General features: G+C 37.7%; 1 protein-coding gene across 4 annotated transcripts in view; it reads left to right on the top strand.

Moving 5' to 3' along the window:
• PPP2R3A (protein phosphatase 2 regulatory subunit B''alpha) overlaps window positions 1–18,695 on the top strand; it is a 221,723-nt gene that overhangs the window by 41,256 nt on the left and 161,772 nt on the right. For all 4 annotated transcript variants that reach the window (XM_082840028.1, XM_082840025.1, XM_082840026.1 and 1 more), the window contains one exon: window positions 14,136–16,598. In XM_082840028.1, coding sequence (XP_082696154.1) covers window positions 14,604–16,598 — 1,995 coding nt within the window. In that variant the 5' untranslated portion in view covers window positions 14,136–14,603. The remainder of the gene's footprint in view (window positions 1–14,135; window positions 16,599–18,695) is intronic.

The following is an 18,695-nucleotide window of genomic DNA, read 5'->3' as shown; positions in this document are numbered from 1 at the left end:
CTGTTCCACCACATTAACAAAATAAAAGGTAAAAATTATGTGAGCATCTCAACAGATGCAGAATAAATATTTAACAGTATTAAACCACCTTATGAATGGATTGAAGACCTAAATGTAAGACCAGACACTATAAAACTCTTAGAGGAAAACATAGGCAGAACACTCTTTGACTTAAATCACAGCAAGATCTTTTTTGACCCACCTCCTAGAGTAATGGAAAGAAAATCAAAAATAAACACATGGGACCTGATGAAACTTAAAAGCTCTTGCACAGCAAAGGAAACCATAAACAAGATGAAAAGACAACCTCAGAATGGGAGAGAATATTTGCAAATGAAGCAACTGACAAAGGATTAATCTCCAAAATACACAAGCAGCTCATGCAGCTCAATATCAAAAAAACAACCCAACCCAGAAATGGGTGGAAGACCTAAATAGACATTTCTCCAAAGAAGACATACAGATTGCCAACAAACACATGAAACGATCCTCAGCATCACTAATCATTAGAGAAATGCAAATCAAAACCACAATGAGATATCACCTCACACTGGTCAGAATGGCCATCATCAAAGAATCTATGAACAGTAAATGCTGGAGAGGCTGTGGAGAAAAGGGAACCCACTTGCACTGTTGGTGGGAATGTAAATTGATACAGCCACTATGGAGAACAGTATGGAGTTTCCTTAAAAAATCAAAAAATGAACTACCATATGACCCAGCAATCCCACTACTGGGCATATACCCTGAGAAAACCATAATTCAAAAAGATACGTGCACCCCAATGTTCACTGCAGCACTATTTACAATAGCCAGGACATGGAAGGAAGCTAAATGTCCATCAACAGAGGAATGGGTAAAGAAAATGTGGTACATGTATACAATGGAATATTACTCAGCCATAAAAAGGAATGAAATTGGGTCATGTGTAGAGACATGGAGGGACCTAGACTCTGTCATACAGAGTGAAGTAAGTCAGAAAGAGAAAAACAAATACCATATGCTAATGCACGTATATGGAATCTAAAAGAACGGTACTGATGAACCTAATGGCACGTAGGGCAGGAATAAAGACGCAGACGTAGAGAATGATCTTGAGGACACGGTGGGGAGGGGAAGCTGGGATGAAGTGAGGGAGTAGCATTGACATATATACGCTACCAAATGTAAAGTAGACAGCTAGTGGGCAGCTGCTGCATAGCACAGGGAGATCAGCTCAATGCTTTGTGACCTAGAGGGGTGGGATAGGGAGGGTGGGAGGGAGGCTCAAGATGGAGGGGATATGGGGATATATGTATTCTTATAGTTGATTCACTTTGTTGTACAACAGAAACTAACACGATGTTGTAAAGCAATTATACTCCAGTAAAGATACATATTAAAAAAAAAAAGCTTATGAGATTTTTTTAAACTTAACAAACTAGAAATAGAAGAGAACTTTCTCATTCTGATAAAGGGTATCTACCAAAAACCCTGCAGCTATCATCATATTTAATGGTGAAAGACTTTTCCCTAAGATCAGGTACAAGGCAAGGATTTCTGAACTCACCACTTCTATTCAATATTGTTCTGAAGATCCTAGCCAGTGCAGTAGTCAGTAAGGCAGTAAATATTGGAAAGGAAAAAGTAATAACTCTGTAGTCTCAGATAATATGATTGTCTATATAGAAAATCCCAAGGAATTTACCCCTCAAATACTATAAGTGAATTTAGCCAGGTGGCAAGTGACAAGATCAATACATATAAGTCAAATGTATTTCTCTATTCCAACAACAAACACAGTGGAAAATGAAATTAAACTAACAGTACCATTTGTATTAGCATCAAAAAACATGAAATACTTGGGAGTAAATTTAATGAAAGGCCTACAGACATTGCTTAGAGAAATAAAAGAGCATTTAAATAAATGGAGAGATACACTACATTCATGGATTGTGATGACTGGAGACTTGATATTATTAAGGTCTCCATTGTTACCAAATGGAGATTTAGATTCAATGAAATTCCAATCAAAACCCCAGCAGGTTTTCTTTGTGAAAATTGGCACACTGATTCCAGTATCGATATGGAAGTGCGGAGGACCTAGAATAGCTAAAACAAAAAGAAAAAAATGGAGGATTTACATTATTATTTTAAGGCTTACTATAATGCTACAATAATTATGACAGAATGGCACTGGTGTTTATAAAGACAAAAGAATAGAGAATCCAGAAATAAATCCATATATATAGTAATTTGCTTTTCAGTAAAGGCTCCAACATAATTCAGTGGGGACAGGATAGTCTTTTGAACAAGTGGTGCTGGGTGATGTTCAAACTCAGCTCATACCATACATAAAAATTAATTCAAAATAGATTGTAGACCTAAACATAAAACTTGAGACCCCCAGAAAAACCTTAAGAGAAAACATCTATGTCCTTAAGATAGGCAGAGATCTTAAGACAGGATACAAATATATTAACTATAAAAGAGAATTTGATTAATTGGATTAATAAAATTAGAATTAAAACCAAAAGCTACTGCTAAGAAAATGGAAAGGGAAGCCACAGACCAAGAGATATCTACATCTAAAATATGTAAATGAACTTTAGAGCTCAGTAGTCAAAGACAACCCAAAAGATTTGAATAGAAACTTCACAAAAAATGATACATTTGAATTGCTAATAATAAGCGTATGAAAAATACTCAATATCATTAGTCGTCAGGGAAATGCAAATTAAAACCACAGTGGGGTACCACTTCACACCTGCTAAAATGGGTAAAATTAAGGAAACTGACAAGTATCCAAAAGGTTGTAGAGCCACTAGAGCTCTCAGGTGTTGCTGATGAGAGCGTAAAATGGTAGAACCACTTTGGAAAACTATTTTACAGGTTTTTTAAAATTAAAGTACACTTCTCATGACTCAGTATTTCCATTGTTAATTACCCAAAAGAAATGAACACGTATTCACAAAAAGACTTTTACATGAAGGTTCACAGCAGTTTTAATTCATGATAGTCCAAACTAGAAACAACCCAGATGTCCATTAACTGAATAGATAAGACAAATTTGGGTATATTTAATTATATATCAATAGAATATCTACTAAGCAGTAAAAAGGTATATACAAATGATGCATGCAATAACATGGATGAATCTCAGAACCATTGTTTGAAGTGAGAGAAGCCAGACTAAAAAGTATACATATCATGTGATCACATTCATGTGAAGATCTAGAACTGGCAAAATGAATGTATCGTGATAGGACTCAGATCAGCAGTTGTCAGATATTGCAGCATAGGAGAATTGATTTGGGAAAGGGCACAGGAATAGTTTTAGGGTGATGTAAATGTTCTTTCTTTTTTAGGACAGTGGTTACTACACAATATGAACATTTTTACTGTATGTAAATTATACATCAGTAAAGCTGATTTAAAATAAAAGTGAGGCGCTGAAGAGCTGAGAGGAAGCTCTCTGTTTTAGAGTAGCATTTGTCAATTAGTGGGCTTCATGAAAGGTGATCATGTGGATAGATGGGATTTCCAATCTCCAGAAAAGGATTCTTTAATCCATAGTGGGGACTGGGAGCTGGAGGTAATAAGCCTGGTTTCTGATGACCTGGACTTGGGCAGGGGAAAGGGGGCTGGTGGACTTACTCAGAAAGTAGACTTTGACTCAACTTTAAGTCCTTTACCACCCTCTCCTTCATATACAGCCCTGGGGTTGGTGCTTTTCTGGTTCAGTTTTTTTCACCAGCAAATAAGATTTCTGTCTTAGCAGGATGAAGGAGGGATGATTTTCTGAGTTTGTGGAGTAGTGGTGGGGAGAACTCTATTCCTTTGCATACTTTCCAACAGTCCCCTGTGTTCAGTCCTCTACCCTAGCCCATTTTCTGTGGTACTTGGTACCTCCTAACCTGGGCCTTTGGGGGTTGTGCAGGGAGAATTGGTTTGTTTGTCATTAGTATCCTTTCCTCCTCTACTTTGCTAAGTCATTGACCATTCTGCTGCTGTTTTCTGTCTTCATATACAGTGATTTGGGGTTACAGGTGTCGCTTAGGGTCTTTGAAGACAGAGTTTACATTCCTATTTTTGTTCTTACTGTTTGGAGGAGGACCTTAGAACAGTAAAATCCATACTGTACATTTTCAACTTCAGCAATACCAAACTCCTGCTAAGTCTCCAAACACACAAGGTTTTTTTCATACCTCTGTACCTTTGTAGAACTCCTTTTTGCTTATAAGGTCCCGTTTAATTTCTTCTTCACCTGCCAAGGCTTTTATCTTTCAAAATCCTAACTTTTCTTGTCGGCTGCCTCTGTACCTTTATTTCACAAGAAATCCACTTCATCAGGAAGTTTACTCTGGAGGAATACCAGGAGCCACTGGAAAGTACTTGTTAGAGTAATCATACACTGATTAAAGTGAAAGTGATAGGAAGGGTTGAATGAACTCTGAAATTGCATATGAACCACTTAGATAGAAATTGGGAAAACAGACCCTGGCCCATTGCAGGGATGAAAGAAGCAGGGAAGATGAAAGCCTTGGGGGAGGTGGGCAGGCAGTGTGCAACAAGACTGGAGGAGGAATAAATGTAAACATTCAATATTTATTTATTTATTTATTTATTTTATTTTTTTGGCTGCATCAGGTCTTAGTTGCAGCACGTGGGATCTTCGTTGAGGCATGCAGGATCTTTCATTGCGGCATGGGCTTTTCTCTAGTTGGGGCGTGTGGGTTTTCTCTCTCTAGTTGTGGCACGCGGGCTCCGGATCACGTGGGCTCTGTAGTTTGCAGCATGCGGGCTCGTAGTTGTGGCGCGTGGGCTTAGTTGCCCCATAGCACGTGGGATCTTAGTTCCTGACCAGGGATCAAACCTGCATCCCCTGCATTGGAAGGTGATTCCTTACCACTGGACCACCAGGGAAGTCCCATAAACATTCACAATATAAACTCTAATTTCCCTTTCTGCTTTCTACCCCTGACATACATGTTTAGACCGATATTTCGTCAAATTGAAGATTGTAAAACACTCATTGCATGTGCCATTAAGAAAAAAAAAACTCGAACTATGATACAATGCTTTCTTATCATTTAGAACTTTTTTACTTATTAGAAGAGTTCTTTTCACAGATATCGTTTAGACAGATATTTTTAATTATACATAACTCTTGTGCATACATAGTCTTTGGGACTATGCCATAGTCTTTGGGATTTTTTTTTGAAATCTCACTTGCCAAGGTTACCAGTGACCTTCACATTGGCAAAGCCAGTGGGTAATTTTTGTTTTTCCTTAACCTCTCGGCAGCATCCAACACTAGTGACCTCCATTTTGAAAGTTTCTCCTTCAGCATCCTTGAAATTGCTTCTTAGGATCCCTCTAAGAATTCTGTTCTTCTCTTTAACCCAGAAATGTCAGTGATCCTCAGCCCAGAGCCCTTCTCACTTTATGCACTCACCCTGAGTGACCTCTCAGGGCTGCCTCTCCAACCCAGATCTTGCTGCTGACCTGCAGGTTTTTATATTCACACTTCTTGCAGTCATCACCACTTGGATGTTCCACAGGTACCTCTTCAAACAACACATTCAGAATAAAACTCTTATCTTTTCTATGGCCACCTCCCATAAGACAAAAACAAAAAGTCTGTGTTGGAATTGACAACATTAGTCCCCCAATACCCAAGCAAGAAACCCAAGATTCCTCCCTCTTACTCTCTTCTCCTTTTCTGTGAATTCTTTCTCACTATCTAATCAGTGCCCTTCTCTTTGTTAGTTACTGCCACCTTCCTGGTTAGGGTCTCACCACTTCTTGCATGGATTATTACAGCCTTCTAATTGATTTCCATGCCTCCACTCAGCTAGTAGAGTCGTCTTTCTCAAACATAAACCTCATCATGTTACTTCCCAGCCTAAATGTCTTTGTTTCTTTTTGCATAGTTTTCCAAATAAAGTTCAGACTGCTTAGGTTAGCACACGAGACAGTCTGTGGTCCAGTTCCTGCTGCTCTCTGGTTTCCTCCCCTCTTGCATGTCTGTACACTTCCTCCGGTGAAATCAGCTGGAACTATCATAGTTCTGAACTCACTGTGCCATGTTAGGCCTCTGAGCCTTCACATGTATGTCTCCCTCTGCCTAGAGTATTCTTCCTTTCCTTTTTGTCTAAATAATTCTCATTAATCCCTTAAAACTAGGTATATACATCCCTTATTTGGGGAAGCCTTTCCTTACTCTTAGATCTGATTTAAATACTCTCTTTCAAAATGGACAAAGGGCATGAAGAAAGGCTTTGTGAATGAACAACACAAAATGCCTACTAGGTAAATAAAAAGATGTTCAGGCTCAGATTAAAACAGTGTACTTCATTTATTCACCTATCAAATTGGCAAAGATTTAAAGAGTGGTATCACTCAAGGGAACGTGGGGAGATGGGCCCACTCCTACACTGACATTGGAAGTATAAATTTGCCATTCTTCTGGAGCACAGAAAATGGATGTGTATATTTATCTAAGAACCATTAAAAAGTATATGCATACACATACACCCCTTTTGACTCAGCATTCTCCTCCTTGCAATATATCCTAAGAAAATAAGTTTTTTTGGTAAAACATATTTTCACAAGAAAAATTTCAGGATGTTCATTCATAAAAATATTAACAGTGGTTATTTCTGAATGGTAATATGAGTAATTAAAGTGTTTTTCTAACTTTTCTGAGAAGAACATGTATTAATTGTGAGAGCAAAACGGGAAAACAGAAGCCCCAGTTTAGTGCTCCTGATACCCTGTTGTGCTTGCCTCCCCTGTTGCCCTCATTAAACAGTGAGTGTGCTGAGGGCTATCACCATGAATTATTCAGTATCATCCCACCAGCCCCTGGCTCAGAGTAGAAAATGCTGGATGAGTGAGTTACACCAGTAACAGCTAACAGTTATTGAGCATTTCCTGTGTCTTGGGCATTGTTCTAAGCATTCGACATATTAACCTCACTCTCATGAGATGGGTACTATTATTATCTCTGTTTTGCAGGTGAAGTAGGCTGACAAAAGTTAACCAACTTCTGTAAGGCCACACAGCTGTAAGTGGCGGGGTTGGGATTCAAACCCATGCAGACTGGCTTTTACTAGTGACACAAGGTAGCATCGTGGTTCTGAGTTAGATTGTATCTCTGATTGAGAATAGTTGGATTAGATTCCAGGTTTAGGATTCCAGCCAGACAATTGGGCATCAGTTGAATCGTGGTCTAAATAAAAAGGCAGAATTTGACACCTGCAGATCTGAACCAAATACCAGGGAAGTAATCTTCATTTCTTTGGCCTTTAAAAAAAAAAAACTCAAATCATTTTAGACTGTAAACTTATTGAAATTGGTATCACCCCTTGGGATTTAGCTTTGTTATATGTTCCCTCTCTCTGCTATTCATGTCCCTTCAAAACTTAAAGACCTAAATTTTTAATTAGTTCTTTAACTCTTCTTCCCACCACTTCTCTTTCTCAGTAAGATTACTTATGACACGTTCATCAAATTTTATTTTTAAAACCTATCAATCTTCATTTTTACCATATCTTCTCTTTTTTTCTTTTAAAGTCTCAGAATTTCTGAAAGCTGCATTCCTATTACTGGAACTGTACTGAATAATATGATGGCCACTAGCCATATGTGGCTTTCTAAGTTAAAATTAATCAAAATTAATTTGAATAGGCAAAAGATTTAAACAGCGCTTCTCCAGGGAGATACGGGGCTGGTCAGTAAGCACAGGAAAAGATGTTCAACATCATTAGCCATGTAGATGTAGGTTAAAGCCCCAATGAGATAACACTACACACTATTAGAAAGGCTAAAACAGTCACAAATGTTGAAGAGGATGAAGAGGATGTGGAATCAACCATATCTCTCATACATTACTGGTGGGAATGTAAAATGGTATAGCCACTCTGGTAAACAGTTTGGCAGTTTCTTATAAAAATACACTTAACGTTCAACCCAACAATCAGACTTGTAAATAACCTGTGGTTAATTACCATAGAGAAATGAAAAACATGTTCACACAAAAACCTGCACACTAATACTCACAGCAGCTTTATTTGTAATAACCCAAACTGCAAACAACATAAATATCCTTTAATAGGTGAATGGGCAGACAAGCTGTGGTATATCCATACAATAAACTCAGCAATAAAAAGGAATGAACTGTTGATACATGCAGTAAAGTGAATGACTCTCAAAATCATTGTGTTCAGTGAGAGAAGCCAATCTCAAAAGTTTACATACTGTGTGATGCCACACATAAAACATTCTTGAAATGACAAAATCGTAATGATGGAGAACAGTTCAGTGGTCTGCTGACTGTATGACTACAAAAGGGTAGTATGAGGGGTTTTGAGGGATGATGGGGTAGTTCTGTATCCTGATTGTGGTGGTACTTACTATAAAAGGAAGGGAAGAAGGAAAGAAAAGGAAGAAGTGATTCATGTAAAACTGGTGGTATCCAAATAAGCTCTGTTAATAGTCAGTTTCCTGGTTTGGGTCACTGTGGTAATACAGGATGTTACCATTCGAGGAAACTGGGGGAAGGGTACACAGGAACTCTCTATATTATTTTTGTAACTTCTATGTGAGTCTACAGCAATTTCAAAATTAAAAATTTTTAAATAAAGTTACAATTCAGTGCTTCAGTTACACCAGCCACGTTTTAAGTACTCAGCAGTCCCATGTGGCTAATGGCAGCCATATCAGTGCAGATATGGAATGTTTCCATCAATGCAGAAAGTTTTATTAGACAGCACTGGTCTAAAAGCATACGTCTGACTCTGGCCAGTGTTCTCTCCTCCTTGACTATTTCAGATTCTAATATCACATGAATACTTTCTTGTATTTTCTGTCATGTTACTTTATCAACTTGTTGTTTTGCTTATTTTCAAACCTAGAGAAATACTTCTCTTTACTTTCTCAAATTTCATGTCAATTTAGGAATTTATTTGACATGGGTTTTAATAGGTATCTGGATATTTAAATTTTCTAACAGTTCTGCATTTTGCTTCTGGACCAATTTTATCACCTGTATTAAGATATGGTCCTGGGACTTCCCTGGCAGTCCAATGGTTAGGACTCCGAGCTTCCACTGCCAGGGGCATGGGTTTGGTCCCTGGTCAGGGAACTAAGATCCCGAATGCTGCACGGCGCAGCCCAAAAAAAAAAAGATAAAAAAAAAAAAGCTCTCATACAGTTATTCTAATATACTTTCTTGACAGTATCCATTGTATTTTCCTTCTCTTTTACCCTTACCCAAAAGCTTTTTCAAAATGTTGGATTTCTGAAAAGGTGTGTAGTTTTTCGTGTTTGGTGCTGTTTCTTCCCTGTCTTCTGGATGTACCTCTTTTGAAAAGGTAATTCCTTCGATTGCCATGTTCTAGTCTTTTGTCCCATAACACTTATTCCTCTTCGGCACCTTTGTATTTTCACTTAAAAATTAATGGGTACTCACTTTATTGTGGAACTTTACTATGGAACTTTATACTTGAGCTTCATCCACCCTGCAGGATACTTAGCTTTATAGTTTTATATGAGCCACCATCTGGGATTTGAAGACAAGGCAGTAGAGGATGAAACAACAGCTCAAGATCCATTCACATAGCAACAAAGTTGAGACACTGAAGGAAAAAAAAGAATAGGGGTGACTCACCTGAAGAAAGCCACAAAAAAAGAAAAAGGAATATTGGAATTAAGATTTATATATTTGTGGAAGGAAAATCTGAATATTATAATGATATCAGTGTTCCTTCAAAATAATTCACAAGTTTATTACAATTATAATCAAATTCCTATAGGATTTTTCTTAAAACTTGACAATGCAGAACTCATCTGGAAGACCATCAAAGGATATTTGAAGTGTAAAAACGAATCATAATTAGAAATAGGAGGGAAAAAAGCCAGGTGGTAAAACTTAATAAGACAACAGTAATTATGATAGTGTAGGCTTGGCATAAAAACAGAGTAATAATCATTGAATCTAGAGAGCCAGGAAATATACCCTAAACAGTATAAGAATTCAACAAAAGAAAGGGTTCTTCTTGAATTAATTGTATAAATTATATCTGATTTCACTGTCTCTAATACATAAATAAACAAAGGATATGAATAGAAAATTTACCAAAGAAGAAATATAACAAACAAGGAAAATAAACAGAATTTTCTAGGGTTGAAGAAATAAAAATGAAAACAATGAAGTTCTGTTTCTCATTATTAAATGGGTAAAGGTTTTTATCATTAAAATGCAGATGCAATTGATGGTACAGTTAAACTCATGCTCTCCTTCTCTGCTGTCATCATCTCCTTCCTATCGTGGCCTTACTGCACCTTTCTTGGTGCAGTAACATTGCACATTCTATCATTCAACAAATCATATCAGCTCTACCTTTGAAATACATACAGTTAAATGTCTCCAGTGTTCCTCTCCTGGTTCAAGCCCCCAGCCTTCTTGCCTGGTTTATTGCTATAGCCCCTGACTTGTTTCTTCTTATCTTGCTCCTCTGCAATCTCCTCTGAACACAGAAGCCAAAATTACCAATTTAAAATGTAAGTCTGCCAGCAATCCCACTACTGGGCATATACCCTGAGAAAACCATAATTCAAAAAGAGTCATGTACTACGGTGTTCATTGCAGCACTATTTACGATAGCCAGGACATTGAGGCAACCTAAGTGTCTATCGACAGATGAACGGATAAAGAAGATGTGGCACATATATACAATGGAATATTACTCAGCCATAAAAGGAAACGAAATTGAGTTATTTATAGTGAGGTGGATGGACCTAAAGTCTGTCATACAGAGTGAAGTAAGTCAGAAAGAGAAAAACAAATACTTTATGCTAACACATATATATGGAATCTAAAAAAAAAAATGGTTCTGATGAACCTAGGGGCAGGACAGGAATAAAGACACAGATGTAGAGAATGGACTTGAGGACACAGGGAGGGGGAAGGGTAAGCTGGGACGAAGTGAGAGAGTGGCATCAACATATATACACTACCGAATGTAAAATAATTAGCTAGTGGGAAGCAGCTGCATAGCACAGGGAGATCAGCTCAGTGCTTTGTGACCACATAAACGGGTGGAATAGGGAGGGTGGGAGGGAGATGCAAGAGGGAGGGGATGTGGGGATATACGTATACATATAGCTGATTCCCTTTGTTATACAGCAGAAACTAACACAACGTTGTAAAGCAGTTATACTCCAATAAAGATGTTACATAACTAACTAAAAAAATATATAAATCTGATCATGTCATTTCTCTGCTCAGTAGACATCAGTTGTATCCCAGCTCACTCAGAGTAAAGCCAAATTCATCTTAATAGTCTACAGACCCTGCATGGTTTAGTGTCCTACCTTTCCTTTCTGACCTCGTCACTCACACTGCCCCCCTTGCTTTCTCTACTCTGGTCATGTTAGTCTCCTTGTCATTCTTGTAGTAAGTCAAACATACTCACACCTCAGAGCCTTTTTACTTATGGTTATTCTGCCTGAGATGTTTTAGCCCAAAATACCTCCTCAACCTGCTCCCTCTCTTCTTTCAGATCTCTGTTCAGATGTCAGTGAGGTCTTCCCTGACTGCCCTTTGTAACACAGTACCCTCTCATCCTTTCTAAGCCCTTGTTCCACTTCATTTTTCTCTATTGCACATATCACCATCTAAGTTATATGTTTACTTATGTGTTGTTTTTCTTTTTCCAGCTAGATTGTCAGTTCAGTAGGTACAGGGACTTTATTCACTGCTGTATCCCTAGCACTTAGCAAGTGCCTGACACATAGTAGGCACTCAGTATTTATTGATTAAGTAGGAACATTGATTGAACCTTTCTGTTTCTTTGATTTTTTTCTTTTCTTCTTTTTTTAATTAATTTTTTTATTGGAGTATAGTTGATTTACAATGTTGTGTTAGTCTCTGCTGTACAGCAAAGTGAGTAAGTTATACGTATTTTATGATAGTTTGTGTCCCTCCATCTGGCAGATATAACAATTAGAAACATATACACATCTAACAACACAGTATCAAAATACAGAAAGCAAAACAAATTAAGGGGGCAATAGAAAACTCAACAATAATATTTGGAGACTTCAATAGCCCCACTTTCAATAATGGATAGAACTACTAGGTGGAAGTTGATTGAACCTTTTTGGACGTCAACTTACAGCATGGTTTAAAAGCCTTTTTTTTTAAAATAAGAGAATGTTAAATTCTATCCATTGATGACGAGAGAGAGAGGTCTGCATGTAGTAGGGTCTGAGAGGATGAGATCAAGAGCAGTAATAAAGGTTGTTTTTCTCTCTCTCTCTTAGAGAGTAAGAAAAGAGATGATGGTAGTGTAATAATTTCCAAGTATAGAGGAAGTTGTACAATCAAGAACAAGCACTATGTGTTGGCCATCTTTAATAAACTCAAAATGGATCAAACACCTGAACATAAGGCCAGACACTATAAAACTCTTAGAGGAAAACATAGGCAGAACACTCTTTGACATAAATCACAACAAGATCTTTCTTGACCCACCTCCTAGAGTAATAAAAATAAAACCAAAAATAAACAAATGGGACCTAATGAAACCTCAAAGCTTTTGCACAGCAAAGGAAACCATAAACAAGATGAAAAGCACCCTCAGAATGGGAGAAAATATTTGGAAATGAAGCAACTGACAAAGGATTAATCTCCAAAATATACAAACAGCTCATACAGCTCAATATCAAAAAAACACAACCCAAACACAAAATGGGTGCAAGACCTAAACAGACATTTCACCAAAGAAGACATACAAATGGCCAACAAACAGATGAAATGCTCAACATCACTAATTATTAGATAAATGCAAATCAAAACTGCAATGAGGTGTCACCTCACACCAGTCAGAATGGCCATCATCAAAAATTCTACAAACAATAAATGCTGGAGAGGTTGTGGAGAAAAGGGAACCCACTTGCACGGTTGGTGGGAGTGTAGATTGGTATAGTCACTATGGAGAACAGTATGGAGGTTCCTTAAAAAACTAAAAATAGAACTACCATATGATCCTACAATCCCACTCCTGGGCATATATCCAGAGAAAACTATAATTCGAAAAGATACATGCACCCCAGTGTTTATTGCAGCACTATTTACAATAGCCAAGACATGGAAGCAACCTAAATGTCCATCAGCAGAGGAATGGATAAAGAAGATGTGGTAAATGTATATAATGGAATATTACTCAGCCATAAAAAGGAACAAAATTGGGTTATTTGTAGAGACGTGGATGGACTTAAAGACTGTCATATAGAGTGAAGTAAGTCAGAAAAACAAATATCGTATATTAACGCATATATGTGGAATCTAGAAAAATGGTATAAATGATCTTATTTGCAAAGCAGAAATAGAGACACATAGAGAACCAATGTACAGATACCAAGGGGGAAAGGAGGGGAGTGGGATGAATTGGGAGATTGGGATTGACGTATACACACTATTGATGCTATGTATAAAATAGATAACTAATGAGAACCTACTATATAGCTCAGGGAACTCTACTCAGTGCTCTGTGGTGACGTAAACGGGAAGGAAATCCAAAAAAGAGGGGATATATGTATACATCTAGCTGATTTACCTTGCTGTACAGTAGAAACTAACTCAACATTGTAAAGCAACTATACTCCAATAAAAATTAAAAGGAAAAAAAAGAAAACTAGGTTGATGGAAGCAAAATGTTGATGCAGGTCAGTAGCAGAAAATAAGGCTATAGGTGACGAATAGATGTTAAAAGTGTTGAAAATGAGTCAAAGGAGCTAGGCCTGCCATGATGCCTGATAGAGATCAGTAATGTGAATTCTTGAACTATGAGAGGTGTGAAAGCTCTCTAAATCCAGGCTAATTAGTGTCATGTAAGATAGCAAGGAGGGTAGGATAAGAAATACCAATTGAGAGGCAGTTGTAACAAGGCAGAGTTGAGGTATCACTACTCTAGGTTAGTAAGGAGTGTATGAAGCAAAGGCATGAATCAAAGATAAGCCGTCAGTGATGTGGCAAAGAATGAGGTGATTAACTGCATATGGGATGCAAAGGGAAAGGAAATAAAAGGTTCTCTCAGTATTAAGAGATCATATTCCCTTTTAATTATTTTCTTTTTTCATTATAGGTTTTCCTGTCATTCACAGAAAAATGGATCATTTAAACCTTTGGAGGACTCAGTTATCACAATACTTCTATACTACCAACTGAGATTCATGACAGTAAATTTATGACCATAAATGTCTGCATCATAGAACTGCTGAAGAACTAAAAGAGAATATTCTTTAATCTTCTTAAAATTTATTCCTAAAAATAATCCTATAGTGTCATGATATTACTAAATTAAACTAGAAGGCACAGTTATTAAATTATTAGACTTGTTAATAAGAGCACACATGTGCAACGGCTACTGTATCCTGACAGTTACCAAACCTCAAATTTTGATGATTTCCCTTTGTGGGAAAGGTCATTATATTTGCAAGAAACCACTGAACATTGTCATCAAATATATTTTCAGCTGAGTGTCTTTTAGGAGAATTTACTTGAAACAAGTTCTAGAAAATTCCATGCCCCACCACTAAGTGGATTTGATATTATGGCAGCAACTTACAGACTTGTGGTTAGTACTGTGAACCACTACAGCAGTGTGGTGATAGACCGGCGTTTTGAGCAAGCTGTACATTATTGCACTGGAACCTGCCACACCTTCACCCATGGAGTTGACTGCATTGTGGTCCATCATAGTGTTTGTGCAGACCTCTTACACATCCCTGTGTCTCAGTTCAGAGATGCAGATCTGGACTCTCTGTTTCTACCCCATGAAAATGGGTTTTCCTCAGCTGAAGGTGACTATCCCCATCAGGCCCTCACAGGCATACCCAGGGTCAGGAAAGGATCTACATTTCAGAACACCTGTAACTTAAAGGACATTGCAGGAGAAGCAATCAGTTTTGCCAGTGGGAAAATAAAAGAATTTTCCCTTGAAAAACTCAAAAACTCTAACCACGCAGCTTACAGAAAGGGAAGGAAAGTTAAGTCTGACTCATTTAACAGGAGGTCAGTTGATTTTGACTTGCTCTGTGGCCATTATAACCATGATGGGAACTCCCCATCCTTTGGTTTACTCCGGAGTTCCTCAGTCGAGGAAAAATCTTTATCCTATAGAAACTCACTCGATACGAACCTGACTTCATTGCTTCTTCACAACTTCTCTGAAGAAGACCTGGTTACTCAGATTTTGGAAAAACATAAAATAGATAATTTTTCTTCTGGAACAGACATAAAGATGTGCTTAGACATCTTGCTAAAATGCTCTGAGGATTTGAAAAAATGCACAGACATCATAAAACAATGTATAAAGAAAAAGTCAGGGAGTAGCATCAGTGAAGGAAATGGTAATGATGCAATTTCTAGCTCTGAAACTGTCTATATGAATGTAATGACCAGGTTAGCATCCTATCTGAAAAAGCTACCATTTGAATTCATGCAGTCTGGGAATAATGAGGCTATAGATTTAACAGAACTGGTCAGTAATATGCCTAGTTTACAACTGACTCCCTTCTCCCCAGTATTTGGCACTGAACAGCCCCCTAAGTATGAGGATGTTGTCCAGCTCTCAGCCCCTGACTCTGGACACTTTCAAACTATAGAACTGCAAGATGACAAGCACAGTTCTAGGAAAACAGACACTGTAAAATCCATTCCAAACAACTCTACAAATTCCGTGTGTAATTTAGAGATAAGTGATCCCAGACCTCTAAAAAATGTCCAGCTTCAATCACAGTCATTAACCATGAACGCTTTAGAAAATGTTTCTTCTGGTAATCTAGTGGAAACCCTTTATATTGAGGAAGAGTCAGATGGAAAGAAAACATTAGATAAAGGGCAGAGGACAGAAAATGGACCCAGTCAGGAGTTGTTAAAGGTAAATGAAGATAGAGCAGAATTATCAGTTCGTGGTACTCATCTTAAAAAATGCCCTGCCTCAATGCAAAATGAAATTGGTAAGATATTTGAGAAACCAGTTGTTAATCTACCTGAGGAAGATCTTAAATCAAAAGTTCCTAAAGTTGAAGAGGGAAACCACAGAGATTTTATGAATCCTAACAGTCAGGAAGAGATAGATAAATTGTTAATGGATTTGGAATCTTTCTCACAGAAAATGGAGACCTCTCTAAGAGAGCCACTTGCCAAAGGTAAAAGCTCTGTCTCTCTAAATAGTCACAGTCAGTTGACTGGTCACCTCCCTGTAGATCTTGAGCCTGAATCTAAAGTCTCTTCACCCACGGAAAAAGTCTCACCTTCCTGCCTAACAAGGATTATTGAAACCAACGGACACAAAATAGAGGAAGAGGATCGAGCCCTCTTACTGCGAATTCTAGAAAGCATTGAAGACTTTGCTCAAGAACTGGTTGAATGCAAATCAGGCAGAGGGAACCTATCACAAGAAAAAGAGATGATGCAAATTCTACAAGAAACCTTGACAACTTCCTCGCAGGCCAGTTTATCAGTCTGTAGAAGTCCTGTTGGTGATAAAGCCAATGACACTACCTCAGTGGTTTTGATTCAGCAGACCCCAGAGGTGATCAAGGTAAGACCCGACAATCTTCAGTTCTGAGATGTCGCCAAAGAAATGTTCTAATGTTTGCAAAATTTATAAACAAAAACTTTTTTTGTTACTCATTTTATGTTCTACTAAAGCTCCTGCCCTGCACTAGGCACGGTCTCACTAAGTTCAGTGGAGAAAGCCAAAAAGCAAAATCTTTAGAGTCAGTCAGACTAGTTTTAGTTGCCTTCCCCACATTCTTTATCATCTTCCTAGCTCTGTGACCAAAGGGAAGATACTTAGCCTTAATATTCTCATCTATATAATGGAAATAATAACGATCAAGATAACTTATGTGAAGCACAAGCAAGGTGCCTTACACAAAGTAGGCATTTAATATTAGTTCTTACCCTCAGTCAACCAGTAGGCCACTTATTACTGAATGCTGTGTAGAGTGCAAGCCATTGTAGAAGTTAAAATCTAGTTGGGGAAACAAAGCTAACATACCAGAAACAGTATGTGAACATGTAAGCATGTCTCTGAAAGTTTTGTTAGTGCAGTAGGTCTTCAAAGAAGGTAAAGACTAGAGGATGTGAGATTTCCTTCATCATGCAAGTGGGAATAAATATCCATCTACAGTCATAGGGTAGAAGTATTTTCAAAAGGCTTTGAATCTACCCTGCTACTGATAGCATTGTTTTTGAATAATCCCAGAAAGGGAGTTATCTGCCCATTTGTAGGTATGTGTGTGTGTCTTAGCACAACAGGATTATTTTTGTTCATTTTACACGTCCAACGCAGTTGGTAAGAGGCTCTGCTCCACCTCACTCAGGGACCCAGGCTGATAGATGCTCCATGTTCCTACAGCTGCCCCATTGCCCCATCTGGAATATGTGGCCTGTGAGTTCACCAAGGAAGGCGAAGAAAGGGATGGAGCTTTACTGCCTTGTCCCACACGTGACACACTTCCCATCTGCTCACAATCCAGTGATTCCAACCTGAAGTCTAAGAATCATAGGGGAGCACATAAAATATTTGGTGAGCACTGTCTCTACCATATGAATATACCATACATGCCAACATGTATGAATTCAGACATGAAGCCAAAGCAAGTTGTAAAATAATGATATGAATTATTTAGAGATATTTACATTTGTCCAAAAAGTATGAATAAATACATGGATACATCAAATACAGTATTCAGAACAATGATTAATCCCTAGAGGAAGGAAGAGAGATGGAACTGAGGAAGGGTGTCCAGGGCCTCAGTAAAATTAGTAATGTTCTATTTCATAATCTGGTGATGGATCGTAAGTATTTTGTCATATTATTTTATGCCATGTTGCATATCTTTAATGTAGTAAATTTAAAAAACAAATGGATATTAGAGATGGCATAAATATGGCCAAGTTAAAACAAGTTACTTATTATTTTAGCATTAATGTTTTCATTGGAACAGGAAAAAATGCATATTGTGATCAGAATAAATTTTACCTCGTATTTGTTTTGTGGCTGTTGTTCTCCTGTGCACATTTTTAGTTACTAGTGACACTAAAGTTTAAAACAATAACTACTTAAGGTTATTAAATAATTTAGGTCTAAAGATCCTCAAGTGTTCACTGAGCGTTTCTGTGAAGTCTCTGTGTGAGCCTCCTCATTCATTGATTCACAGATGGTAATATCTTTAGTTAATGTGAGTCAGTGCTGGGGGGAGGAACTATGGAAATTAATTATAAAAATAAGAAAAAAATCCTTTCATGTACATAAGCAATTCTGATGTGCTTAATATTTTATAAAGAAAAGAAAATGCCTATATAGCAACCTCAAAATGGTAATAACAGAAGATCTAACAGTATTTGTAATCTGAGCCATGCCAAGATATTTAGATGTATTTTCTCACTATTTCCCCATTAAAAAAAACAGAGTCTGCTTTCTCTGATGACATATTCCAATGTCTCACAGCCACTCTAGCCAGAAACTCTTACTGTAATATAGTGTTTTGAATTTTATTTAACCCTCTTGCCCCATTATCTTCTGTGAAAAAAGGAGACAAAATTCTTCTAGGAGAGGTGGGCTACAGAAAGCAGAAAATGTGAACTTGAAGCCAAGAATAGGTCCTGTGTGGCATCTCTCCTGTGTCCC

This window comes from Leucopleurus acutus (assembly GCF_964270905.1).
Source record: "Leucopleurus acutus genome assembly, chromosome: 5".
Lineage (NCBI taxonomy): Eukaryota > Metazoa > Chordata > Mammalia > Artiodactyla > Delphinidae > Leucopleurus > Leucopleurus acutus.
This window is presented reverse-complemented; position numbering and strand designations above follow the sequence as displayed.